General features: G+C 44.7%; 1 protein-coding gene across 8 annotated transcripts in view; it reads right to left on the bottom strand.

Moving 5' to 3' along the window:
* The window catches only part of sec31a (SEC31 homolog A, COPII coat complex component), a 138,667-nt gene that overhangs the window by 41,274 nt on the left and 74,900 nt on the right, over nucleotides 1-22,493 (bottom strand). For all 8 annotated transcript variants that reach the window (XM_085964844.1, XM_085964890.1, XM_085964880.1 and 5 more), the window contains 3 exons: nucleotides 16,862-17,007; nucleotides 14,715-14,888; nucleotides 12,594-12,776 (listed from right to left, as the gene is read on the bottom strand). In XM_085964844.1, coding sequence (XP_085820970.1) covers nucleotides 12,594-12,776; nucleotides 14,715-14,888; nucleotides 16,862-17,007 — 503 coding nt within the window. The remainder of the gene's footprint in view (nucleotides 1-12,593; nucleotides 12,777-14,714; nucleotides 14,889-16,861; nucleotides 17,008-22,493) is intronic.

Below are 22,493 nucleotides of genomic sequence, written 5' to 3'. Positions count from 1 at the left end.
GGTTACGGGGAGAGGGCAGGGAAGTGGACGCGAGTCTAGATTCGGATCAGCCATGATCCTATTGAATGGCGGAGCAGGCCCGAGGGGCCGTATGGCCTACTCCTGCTCCTACTTCTTATGTTCTTATATGTAATCATGTCTGATTCAACAAGCCTGAACCCAAATTATATTTAGAGACACGGTACCTTAATACCAACAGTCAACCTTTGTGGAGAGAACGGACTATTCTTAGGAATTACTAAGACCGTAATTGAGATGACAGCATTATTGAGGCAGGTTATTTATGCACTGTCCTTGTATTGGTAACTAGGGTGGGGAAAGAAAAGGAACACTTGCATTTATATAGTACCTTATCTTGTCATCAAAATGTCTCAAAGTGCTTCACACAATGAACTATATTTGGAGTGCAGCAATAGTTTATCTGAGAGGGGAAGTCATAGGTTCAAGGCCACTGGAAGACCACTAACACCAACCAAACATTTAGACCTCCCAAACTACTGCACATCACATTTTGTAATGGCCTCTTCCATAGGCATCATCCGATGTGGCTTTGAAAGTGAAAGATATAAAAACACAAACTCAGATTTGCAGAACCCACGCTTTAAAAAGCCACTTAACTAGATTTGAAAAAAAAAACTTGTTTTACGCAAACTAGTAATGGTGAAGACCTCGAAAGATCTGGAGATTATGTAAACAATTTTAAATTGTTGGTGTTTTTTAAAAATCACACAGCACCCTGTTTAATGAGGTCAAATAAGTTGCAGTTGAAAGCAGGCCATAAAGTAAAGAGAGAATGTATGTGCAACTATGAAGACAAACATGAGCACATATGGGTGGCACTCAGCTACAACTGGCCACAAACTTTTCTAACCAGTTTTTAAAAGCTTTTATTATTGGGCTTCTGGTAACAGCCTGAAAAAGCAATTGCATCCAGCTGCCAACTTACCCAGCAATTTCCCCATAAAACCATCAATCTAAAAATCTATAAGGTTGAGTGAACTCCCTCATGGCTTTAACCATGGTACTGAAAAAGGAAAAAGAAAATCAAGACCATCAAAAATGGAGAAACATGGCAATAAAAACTGACAACATTCTCCCCTTCAAAAGACTCCCGTCATCACTTGCAGCATCTCTCTACGAGTACAAACCTGCATCCTCAGGAAATCATCGGCAAAGATACCTCTGTTACCCATACAGGCAAGTCCCCAAAACAAGAGAAATACTGTGGACACAACACAAGAGCCATGACAGAACAACTATCACACAAAGAACACCCTTAATACCTGACACTTTCACCACCTGTTGTTTTCCCAACATCAAGTCCAATGGACCTGTTCAAGAGTTGGCTCAAGACCTGTGGGTCCATTGCTGCTCATTAGACATTGGGCTTGATGCTGAAAATACAACATAGGGCCCAGTCATCTATGCAAAGCTGCTTGCTGAGTTCGAGAGGCTCAATGAAGCCTTCACAAACACCATGAATAACACACACGCTGAAATTAATCGATCTCCATGTTGCAACAACCTGTGCCAAACACTGATAGACACAACTTGAGACTTTCTTTGCTGAGTGACTAAAAAGGTTGTGCAAGGGATAGCATCAGTGAATCTGTACATATTGCCTTTGGAGGATAAACATGTACTTACCCCTGTAAACCAAGTATGATGGTCAGAGAATGAAAAGCATCTCACTACGCAAAGGTAAATCCTGCAGAAAGGCCACTTCTGGCATATGCGGGTGTGGATGTCAGATGGGGACAGGATCTGGCTCAACCATGATGCTCACTGCAATAGAACAGCTGGCACATGAAGTATGGCTTCTTGGGCAAGGTGGGAGCTACTGGCACAAGTAGAGCCATTTGACAGCACTAGTCATAATGGTCAAGGAGAAAATTGGTGGGTGGGGGAGGGGTGCGTGTTCGATTAGTGAAAACTTCAAAAAAGATTAACATTTTAACACAGCTTTGCTATCTAATAGCGTTGACATGATTTAGCATCATCCCAATATTAACAATATCTGTAAGAGCATCACACTGAAGAGTAGGTTTGAAGAAATTGTGCCAACTGCTCAGAGTTTTGCATGCTGGGAGAAACATGTAGGGAATTTGGGCATAGGGATCTGCAGGCCCCACAACCAGGATTTTTCAGGGGTGTAAGATCTACTCTGATATCTTAAGCAAGATAAGGGGAGGGAATTTCAATATTTGACTTCCTTTAAAGGGTAAGCAATAGGTTAATGTACACCATCCTATTTTTCTGCAGTGCAGAGAAAGAGAGGGGATTATTTTTCTTCCTATTTTATCACTTCTTCTCCTGACTTATGCTGGATTATAGTTCAACAGGCACCGTTGTCCTCTACTATCTCACTCAACCATGGGGGCCAACGAGCCCCAGTCTAATCCTTTCCTCTCTTAACATCCAGACACATCGACTTGACAGCAGGAGTCACTGGGCAGTGATCAAGAGTGGGAACTCTGCGATTCCCTGGGCCGCCTTAGTGTGTATAGCTCACACAATATCTAATTACCCAATGGTCCATTTTCCACACAAACACTCACATGGTGCTATTTATATTGTATTGCACTGATCATATTATATTGATATTACAAGTAACCTGACTGAGCAATGGGCATTTTATAATTTTAAAAGTGCAAATATTTGTTTTAAATGCGTCTTAGTTATTTCTGATGATTAGTGCTGGATAGAGGAGGTTTTTTCAATTCAATCATATGGGAGATGAGCAGGTGGTATGCAGCAGTATCTCCAACTGTTTGGAGACCCGCAAGGACAGCTTTAAAAAAATGTTCACAGGCAAATGTTGACATAGGATTTTTCTATTGTAAATGTTAACATAAAAAGCGTGATTCAAAAATTGTGGCACAGGAAGTAGGGTTAATTTGGGCAGAAAGTGCATGGAATACGCAAGATTATCATTTATATATGTAAAAAATAAATTGCATTTGTCTTGTCTGTTCAGTCATGCAGGCGTCTTCTAATTGGTTCAGCATAAGCTCATGCCTGATCTATCTGACATTTCAACGTTTCTATTGTATGTGCTTGTTATCGACAGTGCCAGTTGTAATTGGTTCAGTCGCTCTGATCCATGACAGCTCGCCACATCCCAGCTGCTGGTAGATTAGAACATTATTTTTAATGCCTAATTTTACTACTAATGAAATGAATAAATCGCATTTTTAAATTATGTTCCCAGTTCAAACACATTCTTCTAAACACTTTTGCAGTTTGGCTTATGGTTGAATCATAGAATGATACAGCACAGAAGGAGGCCATTTGGCCCATCGTACCTGTGCCTGCTCTTTGAAAGAGCTAGCCAATTAGTCCCACTCCCTTACCCTTTCCCCACAGCCCTGCAAATTTTGCCCCTTCAATTCCAATTCCTTTTTGAAAGTTATTATTTAATCTGGTTCCACCACCATTGACGGCAATGTTGAGGCATGTTCAGAATACAGTGACTGTAACAAGGGCCCATGTCAAATTTATATGCACTACTGGACTCCAGCTATAAAGGCTGAACTAGATGAGGAGTGTAGATATCAAGGGGAATCCAAGCTACTTTTTAAAAAATCATTTGAGATATTCAATACCAATCAGAGCCTGGTTAGTGAAATAATCAGAAGATGCAATGGTCAAGTCAAGTTCTTTAGGATGATAAAAGACTCGACGCAGATTGCAGCAGCAGCGAGATGCATGATGAGGAGCAGAATTGAAAACACTGCGAATAGCAAGTGTGCATTTATGTGGGAAGGAGAGTCACTGACCTCCCGATAGAAATTTGCAGAACATGCGAGGTCAGAGAGGCCCCCCCACATTCTGTAATTTCACAATTTTCTTAGACAGCCATTCTGACTATTCTTCAACTAGATTTAATTTAATTAATATGCATCAATTCCTCCAACAGTCCAGGGAATAATACATTTCTGTACCTGTGGAACTGCAAATGAACAAAAACCCCAGCAATAAATAACCCTCAGAAACTATTAGATATCAGTTGCGAGATAAGGACCTTGAGGAAAATGTTATGATTTAGCACTCCAGGTGCAGGGAGTTGTGTGGTGGGAGTGCACATTGGAAATTTGCACAGGAAGGTTGGCCCAGCCCCACACAAATTTCTGCCCACACAAACAAATGGGCAGAAAAACTCGCGGGCCACAAATCGGTTTCACTGACGTCCGTGCCCGAATTCCTGATATGTGCTCCCATCGCCAATCCAGGAGCACTTGAACCCAAATGACTGGGTTTGGAGAGGGTAAAAAGAAAATTCTTTGAATGCTGGGAACTTGAAATAAAAACAGAAAACGTTTGAAATTTTGCACAGGTCAGGCAGTATCTGAAAGAGAAAAGACAGATTAATGTGCTGATTGGGACCCTTCACCCAAAACATTCTGCTATCTTTTCTCTTTCATATGCTGATTGACCTGCTGTGTATTTCAAGCATTTATTGTTAAAGCTGCTAATTCCTTTAAGGTTATTAAAGAGAATCAGATTCATTAACCACAGGCAGCATTCAACTGTTGGCTTCTCCAGACCTCCTCCTGGAGAACAGTAAGCTGCAATCTCCTTTCACTCCAAGTCTATCGATAGTTTGCTGCCAGAGCTCACATTTTGTGAGGTTTTCACTGCAGCGAATAACGACGAACGAATAAGTCTTACAATGGAAAATATGCACAAAATTAAAGAAAAAATGATAAAGTCCACGTGGAATAAAACTGTCAGTCACTTCCTCATTAACAATATCATTTGCTACTTAATATATCTGCAACAGGAAGAGGAAGTAACTTGGTCCATTACACCTGTGCTGGCTCTCAGAAACAACTATCTACTTTGTCTCATTCCTCTGCCCTTTCCCCGTACCCTTTAAAATTTTTCTTTTTCAAATATTTATCCACCTCCCTTTTAAAAGCTATTGTGGATTCTGCTAGGGCAGTCCATGTCCTAATACGCCACATCTCAATATTAATTAAAAAATCTTTCTTACCACTCCCTTCATTTTTTTGGTGATGTTAAATTTATGCCCTCTAGTTACCAACTGGTCACCAGTTGAAATAGTTTTTCCTATTGACCTCATCAAAGCCCTTCATAATTTTGAATGGCTCCATCAAATCTCCTCCTAACCATCTTCATTCTAATGAAAAGCAACGCAGTTTCTCTCGTCTCTCCTCATAACTATAGACTCTTATCCCTGCCCTGTGTTCCATGACCAACAATGGCTCCTGATACCCAAACCCCATAAACTTAAAATTCTCATCCTCCGGTTTAAATCCCTTCATGGCCTCACCTCTCCCTATCTCCCACTGCAGAGACTTGAGCACATAATCTAGGCTGACACTCCACCGCAGTACTGAGGGAGTGTTGCACTGTCAGAGGTGCCGTTTTTCAGATGAGGCATTAAATCGCAGCCCCATCTGGTCTCTCAGGTGGACATAATTGCACTATTTCGAAGAAGAGCAAGGGAGTCCTGGCCAACATCTATCCCTCAATCAACATATAAAACAGATTATCTGGTCATTATCACATTGCTGTTTGTGGGATCTTGCCGTGTGCAAATTGGCTGCCGCATTTCCTACATTAAAACAGCAACTACACTTCAAAAAGTACTTCATTGGCTGTAAAACGTTTTAGGACGGCCCGAGGTCGTGAAAGATGCTACATAAATGCAAGTTCTTTCTTATCTCTGTAACCTTCTCCACCCCAACAACCTTCCGAGAACTCCATGTTCCTCCAGCTCTGTATCTCTTCGTCGAGTGGGTGTACCTTCAGCTGCCTAGGCCCTACATTGAAATTCGCTCCCGAAACCTCTCCACCTACTTCTCCTTTAAGACCATCCTTAAATTAGCTCTTTGGCCAAGCAGTTAATCATCCCTCCCAATATCTCCTCCTTTGGCTTGGTATCGATTTTTGACTGATTACTCTTCAGTGCCTCGAGACATTTCTCTACGTTAAATGTGCTATATAAATGCAAATTGCTGTTGTATTAATTTTGTAAATTTCATCTCCACCCTCTCCATGGTCTTGACATCATTCCTAAAGTAAGGTGCCCAAAAATGGACGCAATATTCTAACTGCAGCCTAATGAATGATCCACAGAGGTTTAGGATTACCTCTGTACTGTATGCCCCATTTATAAAATCCAGCATCCCAATTTTTTTTTTTTTAATTGACATGTGCTTCCATCTTTAAATATTTGTATATCTAGCCCCTAATTCTCTCTACTCCTTTTAAAGTTTTACTATTTACTGTCTATCTGTTCTTATTCTTCCTCCCAAAATGTATCACCTCTGCATTAAATTTCATCTGCCTTAATTTGATTGAGGCTCTTATGTAGCACCTTACCAAGCACCTTTTGAAAATGCATATACATAGCAATCACTGCATTTGCTTTATCAATACACTTTATAATTTCCTCAAAAAACTATGAAGTTTGCCGACGATACAAAGTTAGGTGAGACAGTAAGCTGCGAGAAGGACACAAAGGGATATCGACAGGTTACGTGAGTGGGCAATAAGGTGACAGATGGAGTATAATGTGGGGAAATGTGAGGTTATTCATTTTGGTAGGAATAGAAAAGCAGAATATTCTTTAAACAGTGAAAAACTATTAAATGTTGGTGTTCAGAGAGATTTAGGTGTCCTCGTACAAGAAACACAAAGCTAGCATGCAGGTACAGCAAGCAATCAAGAAGGCAAATGGCATGTTGGCCTTTATTGCAAGGGGGTTGGAGTGCAAGAGTAAGGAAGTCTTGCTACAATTGTACAGGGCCTTGGTGAGACCACACCTGGAGTACTGTGCACAGTTTTGGTCTCCTTATCTGAGGAAGGATGTACTTGCCTTAGAGGCAGTGCAACAAAGGTTCACTAGATGGATTCCTGAGATGAGAGGGTTGTCCTATGAGGACAGATTGAGTAGATTGAGAATGAGAAATGATCTAACTGAAACAGAAGGTTCTGAGGGAGATTGACAGGGTAGATGCTGAGAGGCTGTTTCCTCTGGCTGGAGGGGCTAGAACTAGGGGGCATAGTCTCAGGATAAGGGGTTGGCTATTTAAGACTGAGATGAGGAGGAATTTCTTCACTCAGAGGGTTGTGAATCTTTAGAATTCTCTACCCGAAAGGGCTGTGGATGCCAAGTTGTTGAATATATTCAAGGCTTAGATAGATAGATTTTTGGACTCTCGTGGAATCAGGGGATATGGGGATCGGGCAGGAAAGTGGAGTTGAGATCGAAGATCAGCCATGATCTTATTGAATGGCGGAGCAGGCTCAAGGGGCCGTATGGCCTACTCCAGCTCCTAATTCTTATGTTATGAAATTTGTCCAAAAAAATTGCCTTTTACAGTCCTGTGCTGACTGTCCTTAATTAACCCGTGTCTTTCTAGGTGAATATTAATTCTACTTTGTATTATGGTCTCCAAAAGCTTACCCACTGATAGGTTAACTGGTTTATCCCTTCTGAACAGAGGTGTTACACGGCAACCCTCTAGTCTTCTGGCACTACTTGCAAATCCAATGATGTTTGAATGATTGTGGTTAAAGCCTCCCTATTTCCTTCGACTCATAAAAGACTGAGAGTTAGAAGAGTAACTAAAGGCTTTTATTAACAACAGAATGGAGGTCTGCCTCGCGTGGTCGACCGGTCCAGGATACAAAGGGCTGGGGAGCAGTCACCTTTATACTAGGACCTGTGGGAGGAGTCAGCCGAGGCATGTCCAGGCATGTACACAGTGGAATACAAACAGGACAAACAGGAATACAAACCGTGGTTTACCACATTCACCCCTTGTTTAAAATTGAGTCCGGCGGGGTGAAGTGTATTAAAAGTTAGTGTATTGGAGTCTCTCCGGAGGTCTTGTCTGCCGCTGTGATCGGCGTGGCGACGGCAGGGGTAGTGAAGCTTCCGGCGTCGAGTCCAGCGTAGGCTGTGGCACAGGCGTGTCGTCCTCGTAGATGTCGAGCGGGTCACGGGGCCCAGGCCTGCCGTCTGCTGGGGCTGGATATCGGATCGTGGGGGGGGGTGGTAGTGGGTAGTGGGTTACTGCGGCCCCCGAGGGTGCAAGGTCTCTTATGGAGACTGTGTCCTCCCGCCCGTCCGGGTATGCGATGTAAGCATACTGGGGGTTGGCGTGGAGGAGGTCGACCCTCTCGACCAGGGGGTCCATTTTATGGGTCCTCACGTGTCTTCTCAGTAGGACCGGCCCTGGGGACGTCAGCCATGGCGGTAGCGATGTCCCCGATGTGGACTTCCTTGGGAAGACAAACATTTTCTCATGGGGGGTGGCGTTAGTGGCAGTGCAGAGCAGTGACCAAATAGAGTGGAGCGCATCGGGGAGCACATCCTGCCAGCAGGAGGTTGGAAGGCCCCTAGACTTTAAGGCTAGCAGGACGGCCTTCCAAACTGTCGCATTTTCTCTTTCCACCTATCCGTTCCCCCGGGGGTTGTAACTGGTGGTCCTGCTTGTGGCAATACCCCTAGTTAGCAGGTACTGACGGAGTTCGTCGCTCATAAACGATGAGCCCCGGTCGCTATGGATATAGCTGGGGAAGCCGAACAGGGTGAAGAGGTTGTTCAGACATTTAATGACCGTGGCACTGGTCATGTCCGGGCAGGGGAAGGCGAACGGGAAACGGGAGTACTCATCAATAATATTGAGGAAGTACACATTGCGGTCGGAGGAGGGGAAGAGGCCCTTTAAAATCAACGCTCAGGCGCTCGAAGGGGCGAGTGGCTTTTATCAGGTGGGCCCTGTCTGGTCTATAAAAGTGCGGTTTGCACTCAGCGCAGACTTGGCAGTTCCTGGTCATGGTCCTGACCTCCTCAATAGAGTAAGGCAGGTTGCGGGCCTTGATGAGGTGGAAGAACCTGGTGACCCCCGGGTGGCAGAGGTCATTGTGGAGGGCCTGCAGTCTATCGATCTGCGCGCTGGCGCAGGTGCCACGCGATAGCGCATCCGGGGGTTCATTTAGCTTCCCGGGCCGGTACAAGATCTCGTAGTTGTAGGTGGAAAGTTCGATTCTCCACCTCAAGATCTTGTCATTTTTGATTTTGCCCCTCTGCTTGTTGTTAAACATGAAAGCAACTGAACGCTGGTCAGTGAGCAGGGTAAATCGTTTTCCGGCCAGGTAGTGCCTCCAATGACGCACAGCCTCCACAATCGCCTAGGCCTCCTTCTCAACAGCGGAGTGTCTGGTCTCCGGGCCTTGGAGGGTTCGTGAAAAGAAGGCCACGGGTCTCCCCGCCTGATTGAGGGTAGCGGCCAGGGCAAAGTCGGACGCGTCGTTTTCCACCTGGAAGGGGATGGATTCATCCACTGCGTGCATGGTGGCTTTGGCAATGTCCTCCTTGATACGGTGGAAGGCTAAGCGGGCCTCTGCCGTCAAGGGAAAAGAGGTGGACTTGATCAGCGGACGGGCCTTGTCCGCATAGTAGGGGACCCACTGGGCGTAATAGGAGAAAAACCCTAGGCACCTCTTCAGGGCCTTGAGGCAGTGGAAGTTCCATAAGGGGACGCATCCGGTCGGGGTCGGGGCCGATGACTCCGTGTTCCACAACACAGCCAAGGATGGCGAGGCGGTTTGTGCGGAATATGCACTTCTCCTGATTATATGTCAGGTTTAGGAGTTGGGCGGTGCGGAGGAATTTTTCGAGGTTTGCGTCATGGTCCTGCAAGTCACGGCCGCAGATGGTCACATTGTCCAGATATGGGAAAGTGGCCTGCAACGCATTTTGATCTACCATCCGGTCCATCTCCCTTTGGAAGACGGAGACCCCGTTGGTGACGCCAAAGGGAACCCTAAGGAAGTGATAGAGGCGGCCGTTTGCCTCAAAGGCAGTGTACTGGCGGTCCTCAGGGCGGATGGGGAGCTGGTGGTACGCTGATTTCAGGTCAATGGTCGAGAAGACGCGGTACTGCGCGATCTGGTTGACCATATCAGCTATACGGGGGAGTGGGTAGGCGTCCAGCAGGGTGTAGCGATTTATTGTCTGGCTGTAGTCGATGACCAGGCGCTGCTTCTCGCTGGTCTTAACGACCACAACCTGGGCTCGCCAGGGGCTGGTGCTGCCCTCAATAATCCCTTCTTTCAGGAGCCGCTCCACTTCGGTTTTAATGAAAACCCTGTCCCCGGCACTGTATCGCCTGCTCTTTGTGGCGATGGGCTTACAGTCGGGGGTGAGGTTAGCAAACAGTGGTGGGGGGGTGACTCTGAGTGTGGAGAGGTTGCACCTGGTACGCGGCGGGCAATTTGGAAGCTGCTGGCTGCGGACTGTGAGTGGGGGTAGGGGTCCACCGTACGCCATCGTAACACTTTTAAGGTGGCACTGAAAATCTAACCCCAGCAGGATGGCAGCGCAGAGGTCAGGCAGGACCAGAAGTTTAAAATGATCGTACACGGTCCCGTCTACTACGAGTGTCACCACGCAGTAGCCGCCGATGTCCGCCGACTGGGACTCGGAGGCCATAGAAATCCGCTGTTGCGCAGGCAGGACTGGGAGAGAGCAACGCCGCACCGTGTCGGGGTGGATGAAGCTCTCCGTGCTCCCAGAGTCAAAAAGGCAGATTGTATCGTGACCATTTACCTTAATGTCCATTGTGGAACTGGCCAGTTGGTGCGGTCTCGCTTGGTCCAGTGTAACGGATGCCAGCGTAGGGGTCGGTGTGTCGCTGCGGGTATCAGATGAGGCGGTGTCGGGGGCCTGCTGCGTCCCGGCTGTCGTCCAAGATGGCGGCGTCCATGATCCCCATGTGGCTGGAGGCGTCCAAAATGGCTGCTGTACCGGTGATTCGCACATGGCCGGGGAGGCCCAAGATGGCGGCCCGCATGGCCCACACACGGCGCTGCTGGGGTTCGGGGTGGCTTTGGCCCTGCAGACGCTAGCGTAGTGTCCCTTCTTCCCGCAGCCCGAGCAGATCGCGTTTTTCGCCGGGCAGCGTGCTCTGGGGTGTTTTGCCTGGCCACAGAAGTAGCATTTCTGGCCTTGGGGCACTGCTGTCTGGCCTTGGGACACTGCTGCGGTAGTTGGGCCGTTGTTGGGGTGTGGCTGGGGTGGCTCGGCGCTATGAGGCGGTCCTACCGTGTCCCAGGCTGTCATTCCCCGCGGCGTCCACGGTGCAGAGGAGTAGGCATCCATGCCCTGGTAGGCTGCATCCAACGATAGTGTGAGTTCAGAGGCCTTGTTGAGGTCGAGGTTACTCTGCTCCAACAGTCGCTGTCGGGTGTAATTGGATCTGTGGCCCGCTACAAAAGCATCCCGGATAAGTTCCTCTGTGTACACAGCGGCCTTTACATCCTTACAACCACAGGCCCGGCCAAGCACAGACAGTGCCTGAAGGTATTCCACGGTCGATTCCCCAGGTTGTTGTTTACGACTCCCCAGAAGGTGCCTGGCGTACACTTCGTTCACTGGGCGCGTGTACTGGTCCTTGAGGAGCTTGATAGCGTCCGCGTACGAGGTCGCGTCTTGGATGACCGAGTACACTCGGTGGTTCACTTTGGAGGTCAGGACATCCAGTTTGTCCTCGTCCAATTTGATTGCTTCGGAGGCGGTCAGGAATTTTTCGAAACACTTAAGCCAGTGAGTAAACTTGGTGGATGAGTCCGCCTCCCGATGATCTAAGTCCAGGCATGCTGGTGTGAGGATCTTCTCCATTATAAAAATGTTGTTAATAAAATTGATGCGCTATCAATTACTCATAAAAGACTGAGAGTTAGAAGAGTAACTAAAGGCTTTTATTAACAACAGAATGGAGGTCTGCCTCGCGTGGTCGACCGGTCCAGGATACAAAGGGCTGGGGAGCAGTCACCTTTATACTAGGACCTGTGGGAGGAGTCAGCCGAGGCATGTCCAGGCATGTACACAGTGGAATACAAACAGGAATACAAACAGTGGTTTACCACACCCGTGTCTTTCTAGGTGAATATTAATTTTACTTTGTATTATGGTCTCCAAAAGCTTACCCACTGATGTTAGGTTAACTGGTTTATCCCTTCTGAACAGAGGTGTTACACGGCAACCCTCCAGTCTTCTGGCACTACTTGCAAATCCAATGATGTTTGAATGATTGTGGTTAAAGCCTCCCTATTTCCTTCAGCATTCTATGATACATGCCATCAGTGCCTTTTCCACTTGGAGTTCCACCAGTTTTTAAGTCCTACTTCATTATCTATAGTTATCTTATCTAACTACTCCACCTGCTGCATCCTCCCATCTTCACTACCATACTCTTCTGTGAAAACTGAGAAAACCAAGTTTACCTTCGAAAAGATTGGAGCAGCACACACAAGGGCACAAGCAAAAGACACAATATCCAATTCAGATCACAGTTGTTACAACCCTGGGTTACGCTATCATACAATTAGATATTGGGCAGTACAGACAGAGACCTATAACTTGGTCTATATATTACCACTAATAAGTTTATTAAACCATCTGCTTGATCACCATTGGAAGTTTTGTAAACAGGAATTTTACTTGAAAGCAAAAACTTTATGATATAGGACCTTGATGCATTTACATTTCAAAAATATTCTACAGAATATGAAAAATGTGCGTCTAACCTCATGTTAGAAAGCTGCCTCACCTGTGGGTAGTACTGCTGGGTAGGTGCTTGCTGCTGTAGCTGCCCTGAAGTGAGTGAATGGCTGGAGCTGGCTCTACCTCTTGGAACTTGATGCTTCCCATATGGAAAAGGAGCAGTTTCCTGCCCTGTTGCCGGTTCACCCTGGGCACGGAACAGTCTGTCTCGTAAATGCAGGATTGTCAACTTGTTGAAAGATAAAGAAAAAAGATTAAAATGAAGAGAAAAAAAAAGATTTACGAGCTTCCTATAAAGAGAGCTTTTTGCTTTAAGTGGAGCTGTCATCAAGGCAATTGATCTCTCTTTACCTTGCTTTATGGAGGCTGATGTGATTGGCAGTGACACAACTCTGTCACCATCACATCTGCTACTAACAATTTTATTTTAGGTTTTTTTTAATTGTGAAACTTAGAATGCTTGTTCTGCACCAGCTGCAGAGGAATATTTTTCTCTGATCATTAATTTTACAAAAATGTAGATATGGGTAAACCTGCTGCTGACTTTTTGCCCATTATTACTGCAGCTCTTGACGGTTAGTTCCTTTCTAAAACAGGTGAAAAGAAATTAGCAACAAAGCATTGCTTATTAAAGGCCAGTCCTGTGAAACATTCCATGAGGGAGAGGGAAAATATAAATGGAAAGTGAGCCCTGAACTCTCATTCAGAGCAATAGTTACTCAAAGAATTTCAAAGTACATATCAGCATGGCTGGTACTTATTCTTTAGAAGTAATCTAAATCTAGCACCAAGCACAATATAACAACACTATGGATAATTCTGATGTTTTATAAAATCATTTTATAACCAAAATAATTTAATGGCAATATTTTATTCATCATGCAATGCTGTTTTTATGCACTATAAATTCAACTATAGTTTGAAAGAAATGTATAAATAAACTAATTTCACTGTTGTGTCACACTAACAGAATATAGTGATATAATTTACATTGCATTAAATGCAAAACTTTAGAAATTCTATCACATTGCATTAAATGTGTTAGAATTTCTAAAGTTTTGAATACCATGATATCTTGTAGATAAAAAAGTGCCGAGCATTTTATAATGTGTTATAGCTCAATCTTTAGAGAATTTGTAAGTTTATATTCTTATTTTTCTTGAATAAAATGGATACCTGGGATTGCACAAAGGGCTTCTTGAGATTTGAGGAAGTCACCACATGACAGCCTCGAGTCCCCTTCGCTTTTTCAGAATACCATATTATTTTTACATTTTCTATATTAGAGCATTTTAATGCAAATCATCAGTTTTGATTCCACTTGCTCGGTCACTATTTTTAACTTTTACTTTCTTCAGCTGCTACAGGGCCTGTATTTTACTTATAAATGTCAGGACATTTTATGTGACCAGATTCAATTCACTGTATTGAGCTACATAAAGGAGTTAGCTGCAAAACAGACAAAAATTAATAACCAATATCCTGGAGAAAGTTAGGACTGGTCAATTATTCCAAAACAGTTTTGGATGAACTGGAATTTTTACTACATGCAGAGTTCTGTGAGTAAATTGGGATTTTCTCCATTTTCATTGATCAGCTCATACTACAGGTAGTTTGAGCAGTCCCCATCTACATTACTGAAATTGTATTATCTGTATATCCCTTAATAATTATTAAAGCATTATTGCAGGTGGATCATGATAGCAAGGTTTTCTGTTCCTGCTAGCAAGCTTGTTACACAAAATCGCCCAAAGGAAATCTAAGCTCAGCTATCATTTTGATTGGTGATTGATAAAATCAACAAAAAAAAGGTTATTAGCCGTATTTTCAGAAAAGAATCTGTGATGTCTACACTTAAAGGCAATTATAAGAAAACTTACACCAAGAGTCTCGTAACACAGGTGTTACCCAAAGCCTTGTTTGTTAGTTTAACACTAACAAAAATATGGAAAACAACATGCCACATGATGCAATTCCTCCTTTCCACAATCTTGGTTACTCAGGGAATTATGAAAATATTTTTTTCTGAGTCTTGCCCTGGACCAAAAATAATGCCAGTAATATGGCCCATGGAGATGTCTATGTGCTCAAACAGTCTGTTTTCTCAAACATTGAGGATAGTGTGGATGGAAAGTGGGGACAAAGCCAAAAAACCTTTCAGCATTACCTGATTTGTATCAGTGGGCAGATAAGACAAAGCAGCAGCCAGACTTCCTTGGGCAGCCAACAAATTAGCATACTGACTCATCTTCTCTGCCAGAACAGCGCCCACTCCATTATTGTTAGTTCCTTGGGTAAGTTCAATGGCTTTACGCAAAACCACTACTTTCTCAATCAGATCCTGAAAAACACACAAGAAACCATTAAAACGTTGCTGGAGAACTTTTCTTTCTGAATTAGGATACTGATTGCAGCTGGAGTTAGTCATAACAAAGGCAAAGGCCTTGCAAATGTGACCCTGATAGTTACTGAGAGTGCAGAAAGACTTGAGCCACTTTTATAATGTTAGCGTCACCGGCTCCCGGTCGGCACAGGGTTCATGCGGCCAGTGGCACAAAGTAACCGTACTATATTTACTTACGGCCGACTTTCCCAGCATGGGGGAAGTGGTACTAGACAGGTGTCCCCGAATTTTTTTGGCCACACTTCAATGGTGGCCTACCCTTCAGCACCCACTTGGAGCAGGTGTTGTGCAGTTGGAGCGCTGCTCATGTGGTCCAGCCAAGTTAAAAGAGCAGCCGCCAATTAGTATAGAAGTTGCAGGCCTAATAAGCCTAGCTCATAAATGGTGCACAGGCTCCCAGTCCCCATGGAACTCATCATCTACACTGGGTAGTGCAGAGTCCCTCAAACATGCTACAGGTCTCAGGTCACCCACAGCATCAGCCCTCTATGTAAACAGGAGAGTTCCACACTAAACCATTCAGAAGTTGTGAGTATAGGGAGAGATACACACTTTAAACTCACACCAACTTTTTTTCACTTGCATTAGCAACCACTTGATCAGGAAAATATACCTGACCGTTTGAGATAGAGTTCCACCTTCTGCTTCTACCACTAAACCAGTTTACAATACAATTAGATAATTTTCTATTATTCGATGAACCAGAGTCTTGTTTAAAAGCCTTGTACATGGAACCTTATCATACAAGCGCCCAACTCGATTAATACAATTATCATCCATATTAAACGTCTCTATGAATGGGAATAGGAAACCCTCAACCTGATGCATTCTTAATATTCAAGCCCAAAACCAGGACTTGGGCACATTATCTAGATGGACACTCAGTGCAGTACAGACTGAGTGCTGCATTGTCAGAGGTGCGGTCTTTCAGATAACTTGTTAAAACAAGGACTCCATTACCTGTTCCAGTGGTTCAGGTGAATATCAAAAGATGCCAGGGCACCTAAAAGAGCAGGGAGTTCTCCTGGCGTTCTGATGAGCATTGCTCCCTCAACACCCACCACCAAAAAATTAATTGGTCATTCATTTCACTGCTGTTAGTGGGACCTTGCTGTGTGCAGAATTGCGACTGCATTTGTCCACATAACAAGAGTCATTGCATAATGTTATTTATTGTATGTGAGGTAACTGTGGATGTTCCAAAGAGACTGGATAAGGCACTATATAAATACAATTCTTCCATTCAGCAAGATACAATTAACATTAAGTAGTATTAGACAGCACAGAAGACCAAGGCACAGTGCCATGGACTGAAAGGACATTTCATCAAGTTCTCAATTCTAGCTGCACTACTGAGGGAAAGCACTGAGCGAAAGCCAGGCAACTGTCTATAGGGCCCATGGGAAAACCTGAAGGGTGATGACGAGTGGGGCTTGAATGCCAAGAAGGCATCAGGTTGAGTGAGCTTCCTATCCACATTCCTAGCGATGTTTAATATAGATGATAATTATATGCCTCCTAGTCTGTCTGGGGAGCAGACATCTTGGCCACCAAAGGTGCGTGACTGGCGAAATCTATATTGGGAGAAAGCAGTTGGAAAATAGAGGGATTTCATGCCTCTTAAATAAATGGTCTTTGAACATTAATTGATACAGATGAACAGCCTTGTGTGAAACCAGCTTGGAAGGATGTTTTTAAATCTAGCAAATTCAAGGGAGTGCTATATGAGACTCAGGCTGAAATCTACAAAGTGCTGCCAGTGATCTTTACGGGAAATCACTAAATAGGGGAGAGGTCCCATTGGATTGTAAACAAGCCAAAATGGTACCTTTCTAGAAAATATCATCTCAATTTCTTGTTATTCAAAAAACAAACTATTGCATTGCACCAAAAATCTCAATGACACTAACCTGAAGAGCAAGAGCGGAGTTTCCATTCTGAGCTCTATCCCAGCAGGCAACTAGTTTCTCCACATTACCAGCACAGATGTAGCACAGGCAAGCTTGGGCTTGAAGGCTGTTGTCCCCCTCGCTCTCCAACCGTGTGCCCAAAGAATCTTAGGTGGAAACAAGCAAAAGCATAAAGTACTCTATTTTTTTATGCAATTTATTCTCCATTTGTAGGCTAAACTCCTGCCTTCCTGGCTTTCACTTCTCTGTTGCTGAGTGTGGGCGCGCACTACGCTCCCACACCACTGCCAGGAGGTGTTACTAACCACCCACATGTGATGCTCTGTTCCAAATCCCTTCAACCTTGCAGCTTTTGCTTGGTGCAGCTCAGGTGAACAACTGGGCAGGGATTGAACCTGGGTTTCTCGCGCCATGTCACTGAGCATTTGTGCTCCAACGCCCAGTGTCGCTGAGCCAAAGCCACATGCAGTTAATATCAGAGTGGGAGCCTATAAACTGTCACAGCAGCAGGGCTATTGTTATGACATTGTAGGGCAAGTTTTTCTGCCCCTTCCCTCAGCCCTACACTTCAGGTGTGCTGCTCCTGTCCAGCCCCAGAAAAACTGGAATTTCTTGACCCCAGCCATTTACAGCCTGCCCGCTGGCAGGGCCTAGCGTTAACAGAAAGGGCAGAAAAAAGGGGCACAGTTGCAGGCCTCTTGGGCCTTGGACATCAAGACTGAGCTCTGCCCTCCTAGGAAAGCCTGGGAAATCCCAGGACGATGCTAAAGGGCAGAGACCCAGTGATGCAGGTCTCTGCCCTTTTCCTGGCCTTTGCGCTTGGAAAACTGGACGTTCCTAGGGAGCTGTATCTTTCCTTATATACACACACCTGCACAACTTTAGTTTTTAATTCCATTAGATAATAATCCTGCCAGCTAGTTGGCATCCACCACTATAAAACCACCCCTCAAATTTTAATCTTTGCAACACAAACTGCAATGTTCATTAGTTTTGATTTTACTGTAAAACATTTAGTTGTGGAATTAAAACTTTTTAAACATACTTATCACCACTGATCAAACCTTCCTCAATGAACTGACCACACTGGCAGACAGATCTAATTCTGCTGAAGGAACATCACTGCTAAATAGGAAGCAGGTAGCGGCATCAGACTGTGTATTGTAACGTTTTGATCCAAATCAGATCAACAGTGGGAAACAGTGACAGGATCGGACAAAGTCAACATGGATTCACAAAAGATAAATCGTACTTGACTAATCTACTGGAATTTTTTGAGGATGTAACTGGTAGAATAGATAAGGGAGAACCAGTGGATGTGGTGTATCTGGACTTTCAGAAGGCCTTCGATAAGGTCCCACATAAGAGATTAGCGTGTAAAGTTAAGGCACATGGGATTGGGGGCAAGGTATTGACTTGGATAGAGAACTGGTTGGCAGACAGAAAGCAAAGAATTGGAATAAACGGGTCCTTTTCCGAGTGGCAGGCAGTGACTAGTGGGGTACCGCAGGGATCGGTCCTTGGACCCCAGCTATTCACAATATATATTAATGATCTAGACAAGGGAACTAGATGTAATATCTCCAAATTTGCAGACGACACAAAGCTGGGTGGGCGTGTGTGCTGTGAGAAGGATGTCAAGAAACTCCAGGATGATTTGGACATGTTGGGTGATTGGGCAGAAACATGGCAGATGCAATATAACGTGGATAAATGTGAGGTTGTCCACTTTGGTGGCAAAAACAGGAAGGCAGATTATTATCTAAATGGCAATAGATTGGGAGAAGGGGAAGTGCAACGAGACCTGGGCGTCCTTGTGCAGCAGTCGCTGAAGGTAAGCATGCAGGTGCAGCAGGCGGTTAAGAAGGCAAATGGTATGTTGGCCTTCGTAGCAAGAGGGTTTGAGTATAGGAACAAGGATGTCTTGCTGCAGTTGTACAGGGCCTTGGTGAGACCACATCTGGAGTAGTGTGTGCAGTTTTGGTCGCCTTATCTGAGGAAGGATGTTCTTGCCATGGAAGGAGTTCAGCGAAGATTCACCAGGCTGATACCTAGGATGGCAGGAGAGATTGGGTCGATTGGGCTTGTACTCACTGGAGTTTAGAAGAATGAGAGGTGATCTCATTGAAACTTATAAAATTCTGACAGGACTGGACAGACTAGATGCAGGAAGGATATTCCCGATGGTCAGGGAGTCCAGAACCAGGGGACACAGTCTAAGGATAAAGGGTAGGCCATTTAGGACAGAAATGAGGAAGAATTTCTTCACCCAGAGAGTGGTGAACCTGTGGAACACTACCACAGAAGGCGGTGGAGGCCAGTTCATTAAATATATTCAAGAAGGAGTTGGATATATTTCTTAAGGCTAAAGGGATCAAGGGGTATGGGGAGAAAGCAGGGACCGGGTACTGAATTTGGATGATCAGCCATGATCGCATTGAATGGCAGAGCAGGCTCGAGGGGCCAAATGGCCGACTCCTGCTCCTATCTTCTATGTTTCTATGTAACAGATCCTCAAATGGCTGAGAGAGAAAATGCATTGTTCAGTTTGGGGCTGAGCCACAGAAATCATGAAGGGCACAGTTTCAATCCCCAGTCTATGTTGTTAGCTGATCGTGGCCGAACTGCTGGCAGAAGTCACACGATTGTCCCTCAGTCTAAGGATTGAATAGCCTGCCAAAAACAGTGTCTATGCTGATGTACTGGAAGGCTGTAGGCACATGTGGAACAGTAGCCCATCACAAATCACCACCTTTAACTGAGGAATAAAAAGGGAAGAAGCAGCAAATCACTGCTTTACTACATTCTAGGCATATCAACTGTGAATGGGAAATATGAAAGTGCTTGTTATTCTTGGATATAAACAGTAATGAACATGATGCAGAGGTGGCAAATCAATGTCAACCCTGAGAGACATATCTTAAAATATACAATTGATAATGAAAAGTGAAGCAAGAAAATAGCTCTTTGATTCTATACACTACTTGTGTTAAATGCATTTCTAAGTAGCAGGGAGAATGCCACTATCCTGAGATACACGAGTACAGCAAGATTGATCACGAGTTTGCACGCTGCCAGTGCTTTACAGCCAGCACCAGTCTTCGCTTTGCCACCACCTGCACTAATTGTAGTGGAGTTCTGGCCATTTGCACCATGTCAAGCCATTTTTCAAAGGAGAGCCAGCACCTTATTTTGGAAAGGCCGAGTTCCTGAACAGGTGGCTCCGGAAGTTGAGCTTTTGTGATACCATACTGGATGCCACAGCAACAACCTGCTATCAACTCTGTATCTTATATATGGAGGAAACTTTATATTATGCAGTTGATTTCTATTTTATCTTTCTTTATTAAAACAAAATAAATGAAAATTAAACTATATCAATTGTAACCCGCTTCCATTTATTAAAACAGTGGTCTGGCCCCTTCAAGTACACCAGTACTGCAGAAATACTTAGATACTGTAATAGAATAAATGCATTTTTGTTTCAAAATGTATTCGATATTAGTTGTTGTGCTACCAACATGCGGTGGCTCTGGTCATTTTATTCCATCTTTGGAGATACGTGCCACTGGTGTTTCAATGGATAGGCCACATCTCGCTAAAACAGCTTGCCACTAAATCAAGTACCTTTATGATGAATTCCTCTTGTTTACAATCAATTAGAGACAGGATGACAAATACAGAACACAAAAGGGAATATGGCAGGGCTGGAAGGCATCTATTTTAATGCAAGGAGTCTTGCAAATAAGGTGGATGAACTGAAGTTGTTGTTGAACACATGGGGGTACGATATTGTTGCTATCACGGAGACATGGTTGAGGGAGGGTCAGGACTGGCAGCTCAATATTCCGGGGTATAGAATCTTCAGGCGAGACAGAGGGGGGTGTAAAAGGGGAGGGGGTGTTGCAATATTAATTTAGGAGTCAATTACTGCTGTAAGGAGGGACGATATATTAGCAGGTTCCTCTAATGAGGCCATATGGGTAGAACTTAAAAACAAAAAGGGGGCAAGCACTTTGCTGGGAGTGTACTATAGGCCCCCAAACAGTCAGGGGGAGATAGAGGAACAGATATGTAGGCAAATCTCAGAGAAGTGCGAAAATAATAGGGTAATAATAGTGGGGGATTTCAACTTCCCCAATATAAATTGGGATAGTCAGAGTGTGAAAGGCTTAGAGGGTGCAGAATTCTTAAAGTGCATCCAGGAGAGCTTTTTGAGCCAACATGTAGAAAGTCCTACAAGAGAGGGGGCGGTACTGGACCTAATCCTGGGGAATGTAGCCGGGCAAGTGGTGGAAGTATCAGTAGGGGAGCATTTTGGCGACAGTGACCATAATTCGGTGAGATTTAAGGTGGTCATGGAAAAAGACAAAGACGGCCCGGAAATAACGGTTCTAAATTGGGGGAAGGCCGATTTTAATATGATACGGCAGGATCTGGCCAAAGTGGACTGGGAGCAGCTACTTATAGGAAAATCCACATCAAAACAGTGGGAGACTTTCAGAAGGGAAATAGAGAGAGTACAGCGCCAACATGTTCCTGTAAAGGTCAAGGGTGGGACCAACAAGCAAAGGGAACCTTGGATGACAAGGGATATACAAAAATGCATTAGAAATAAAAGGGGGGCTTTTGGCAGTTACAAAAGACTAAAGACGGAAGAAGCCCTAGAGGAGTATAAAAAGTGCAGGGGCATACTTAAAAAAGAAATTAGGAGGGCGAGGAGGGGCCATGAAATAACACTGGCGAGCAAAATAAAGGAAAATCCTAAGATGTTTTATAAGTATATTAAGGGCAAGAGGATAACCAGGGAAAGGGTAGGGCCCATTAGGGACCAAAGTGGCAATCTGTGTGTAGAGCCAGATGATGTAGGCGGGGTTTTAAATGAATTTTTTGCATCTGTGTTCACTATGGAGAAAGACGATGCAGACATAGAAATCGGGCAAGGGGACTGTGACATACTTGAACATATTAGCATCGAGAGGGAGGAGGTGCTAACGGTTTTAGCAGGCCAAAAAGTGGATAAATCCCCAGGCCCGGACGAGATGTATCCCAGGCTGCTGTGGGAGGCAAAGGAGGAGATTGCAGGGGCTCTGACACAAATTTTCAGAACCTCTCTGGCCACAGGGGATGTACCAGAGGACTGGAGAACAGCTAATGTAGTACCATTATACAAGAAGGGTAGCAGGGATAAACCAGGGAATTACAGGCCAGTGAGCCTAACATCTGTGGTAGGGAAATTATTGGAAAAAATTCTGAGGGACAAAATTAGTCTCCACTTGGAGAGGCAAGGATTAATCGGGGATAGTCAGCATGGCTTTGTCAAGGGTAAATCATGTCTGACAAATCTGATTGAACTTTTCGAGGGGGTGACTAGGGGGGTGGATGAGGGAAATGCTGTGGATGTGGTTTACATGGACTTCAGTAAAGCCTTTGACAAAGTCCCGCATAGGAGACTGGTCAAGAAGGTAAGAGCCCATGGGATCCAGGGTGCCTTGGCGCGTTGGATCCTAAACTGGCTGAGTGGCAGGAGGCAGAGGGTGATGGTCGAAGGTTGCTTTTGTGACTGGAAGCCTGTGTCCAGTGGGGTACCTCAGGGATCGGTGCTGGGTCCCTTGTTGTTTGTGATCTACAT

Source organism: Somniosus microcephalus, chromosome 2, assembly GCF_052327205.1.
Source record: "Somniosus microcephalus isolate GS21.2 chromosome 2, FLI_Smic_1.0, whole genome shotgun sequence".
Classification (NCBI taxonomy): Eukaryota; Metazoa; Chordata; class Chondrichthyes; order Squaliformes; family Somniosidae; genus Somniosus; species Somniosus microcephalus.
The sequence above is the reverse complement of the archived record's forward strand: the minus strand, read 5'-3'. Positions and strand labels throughout refer to the sequence as shown.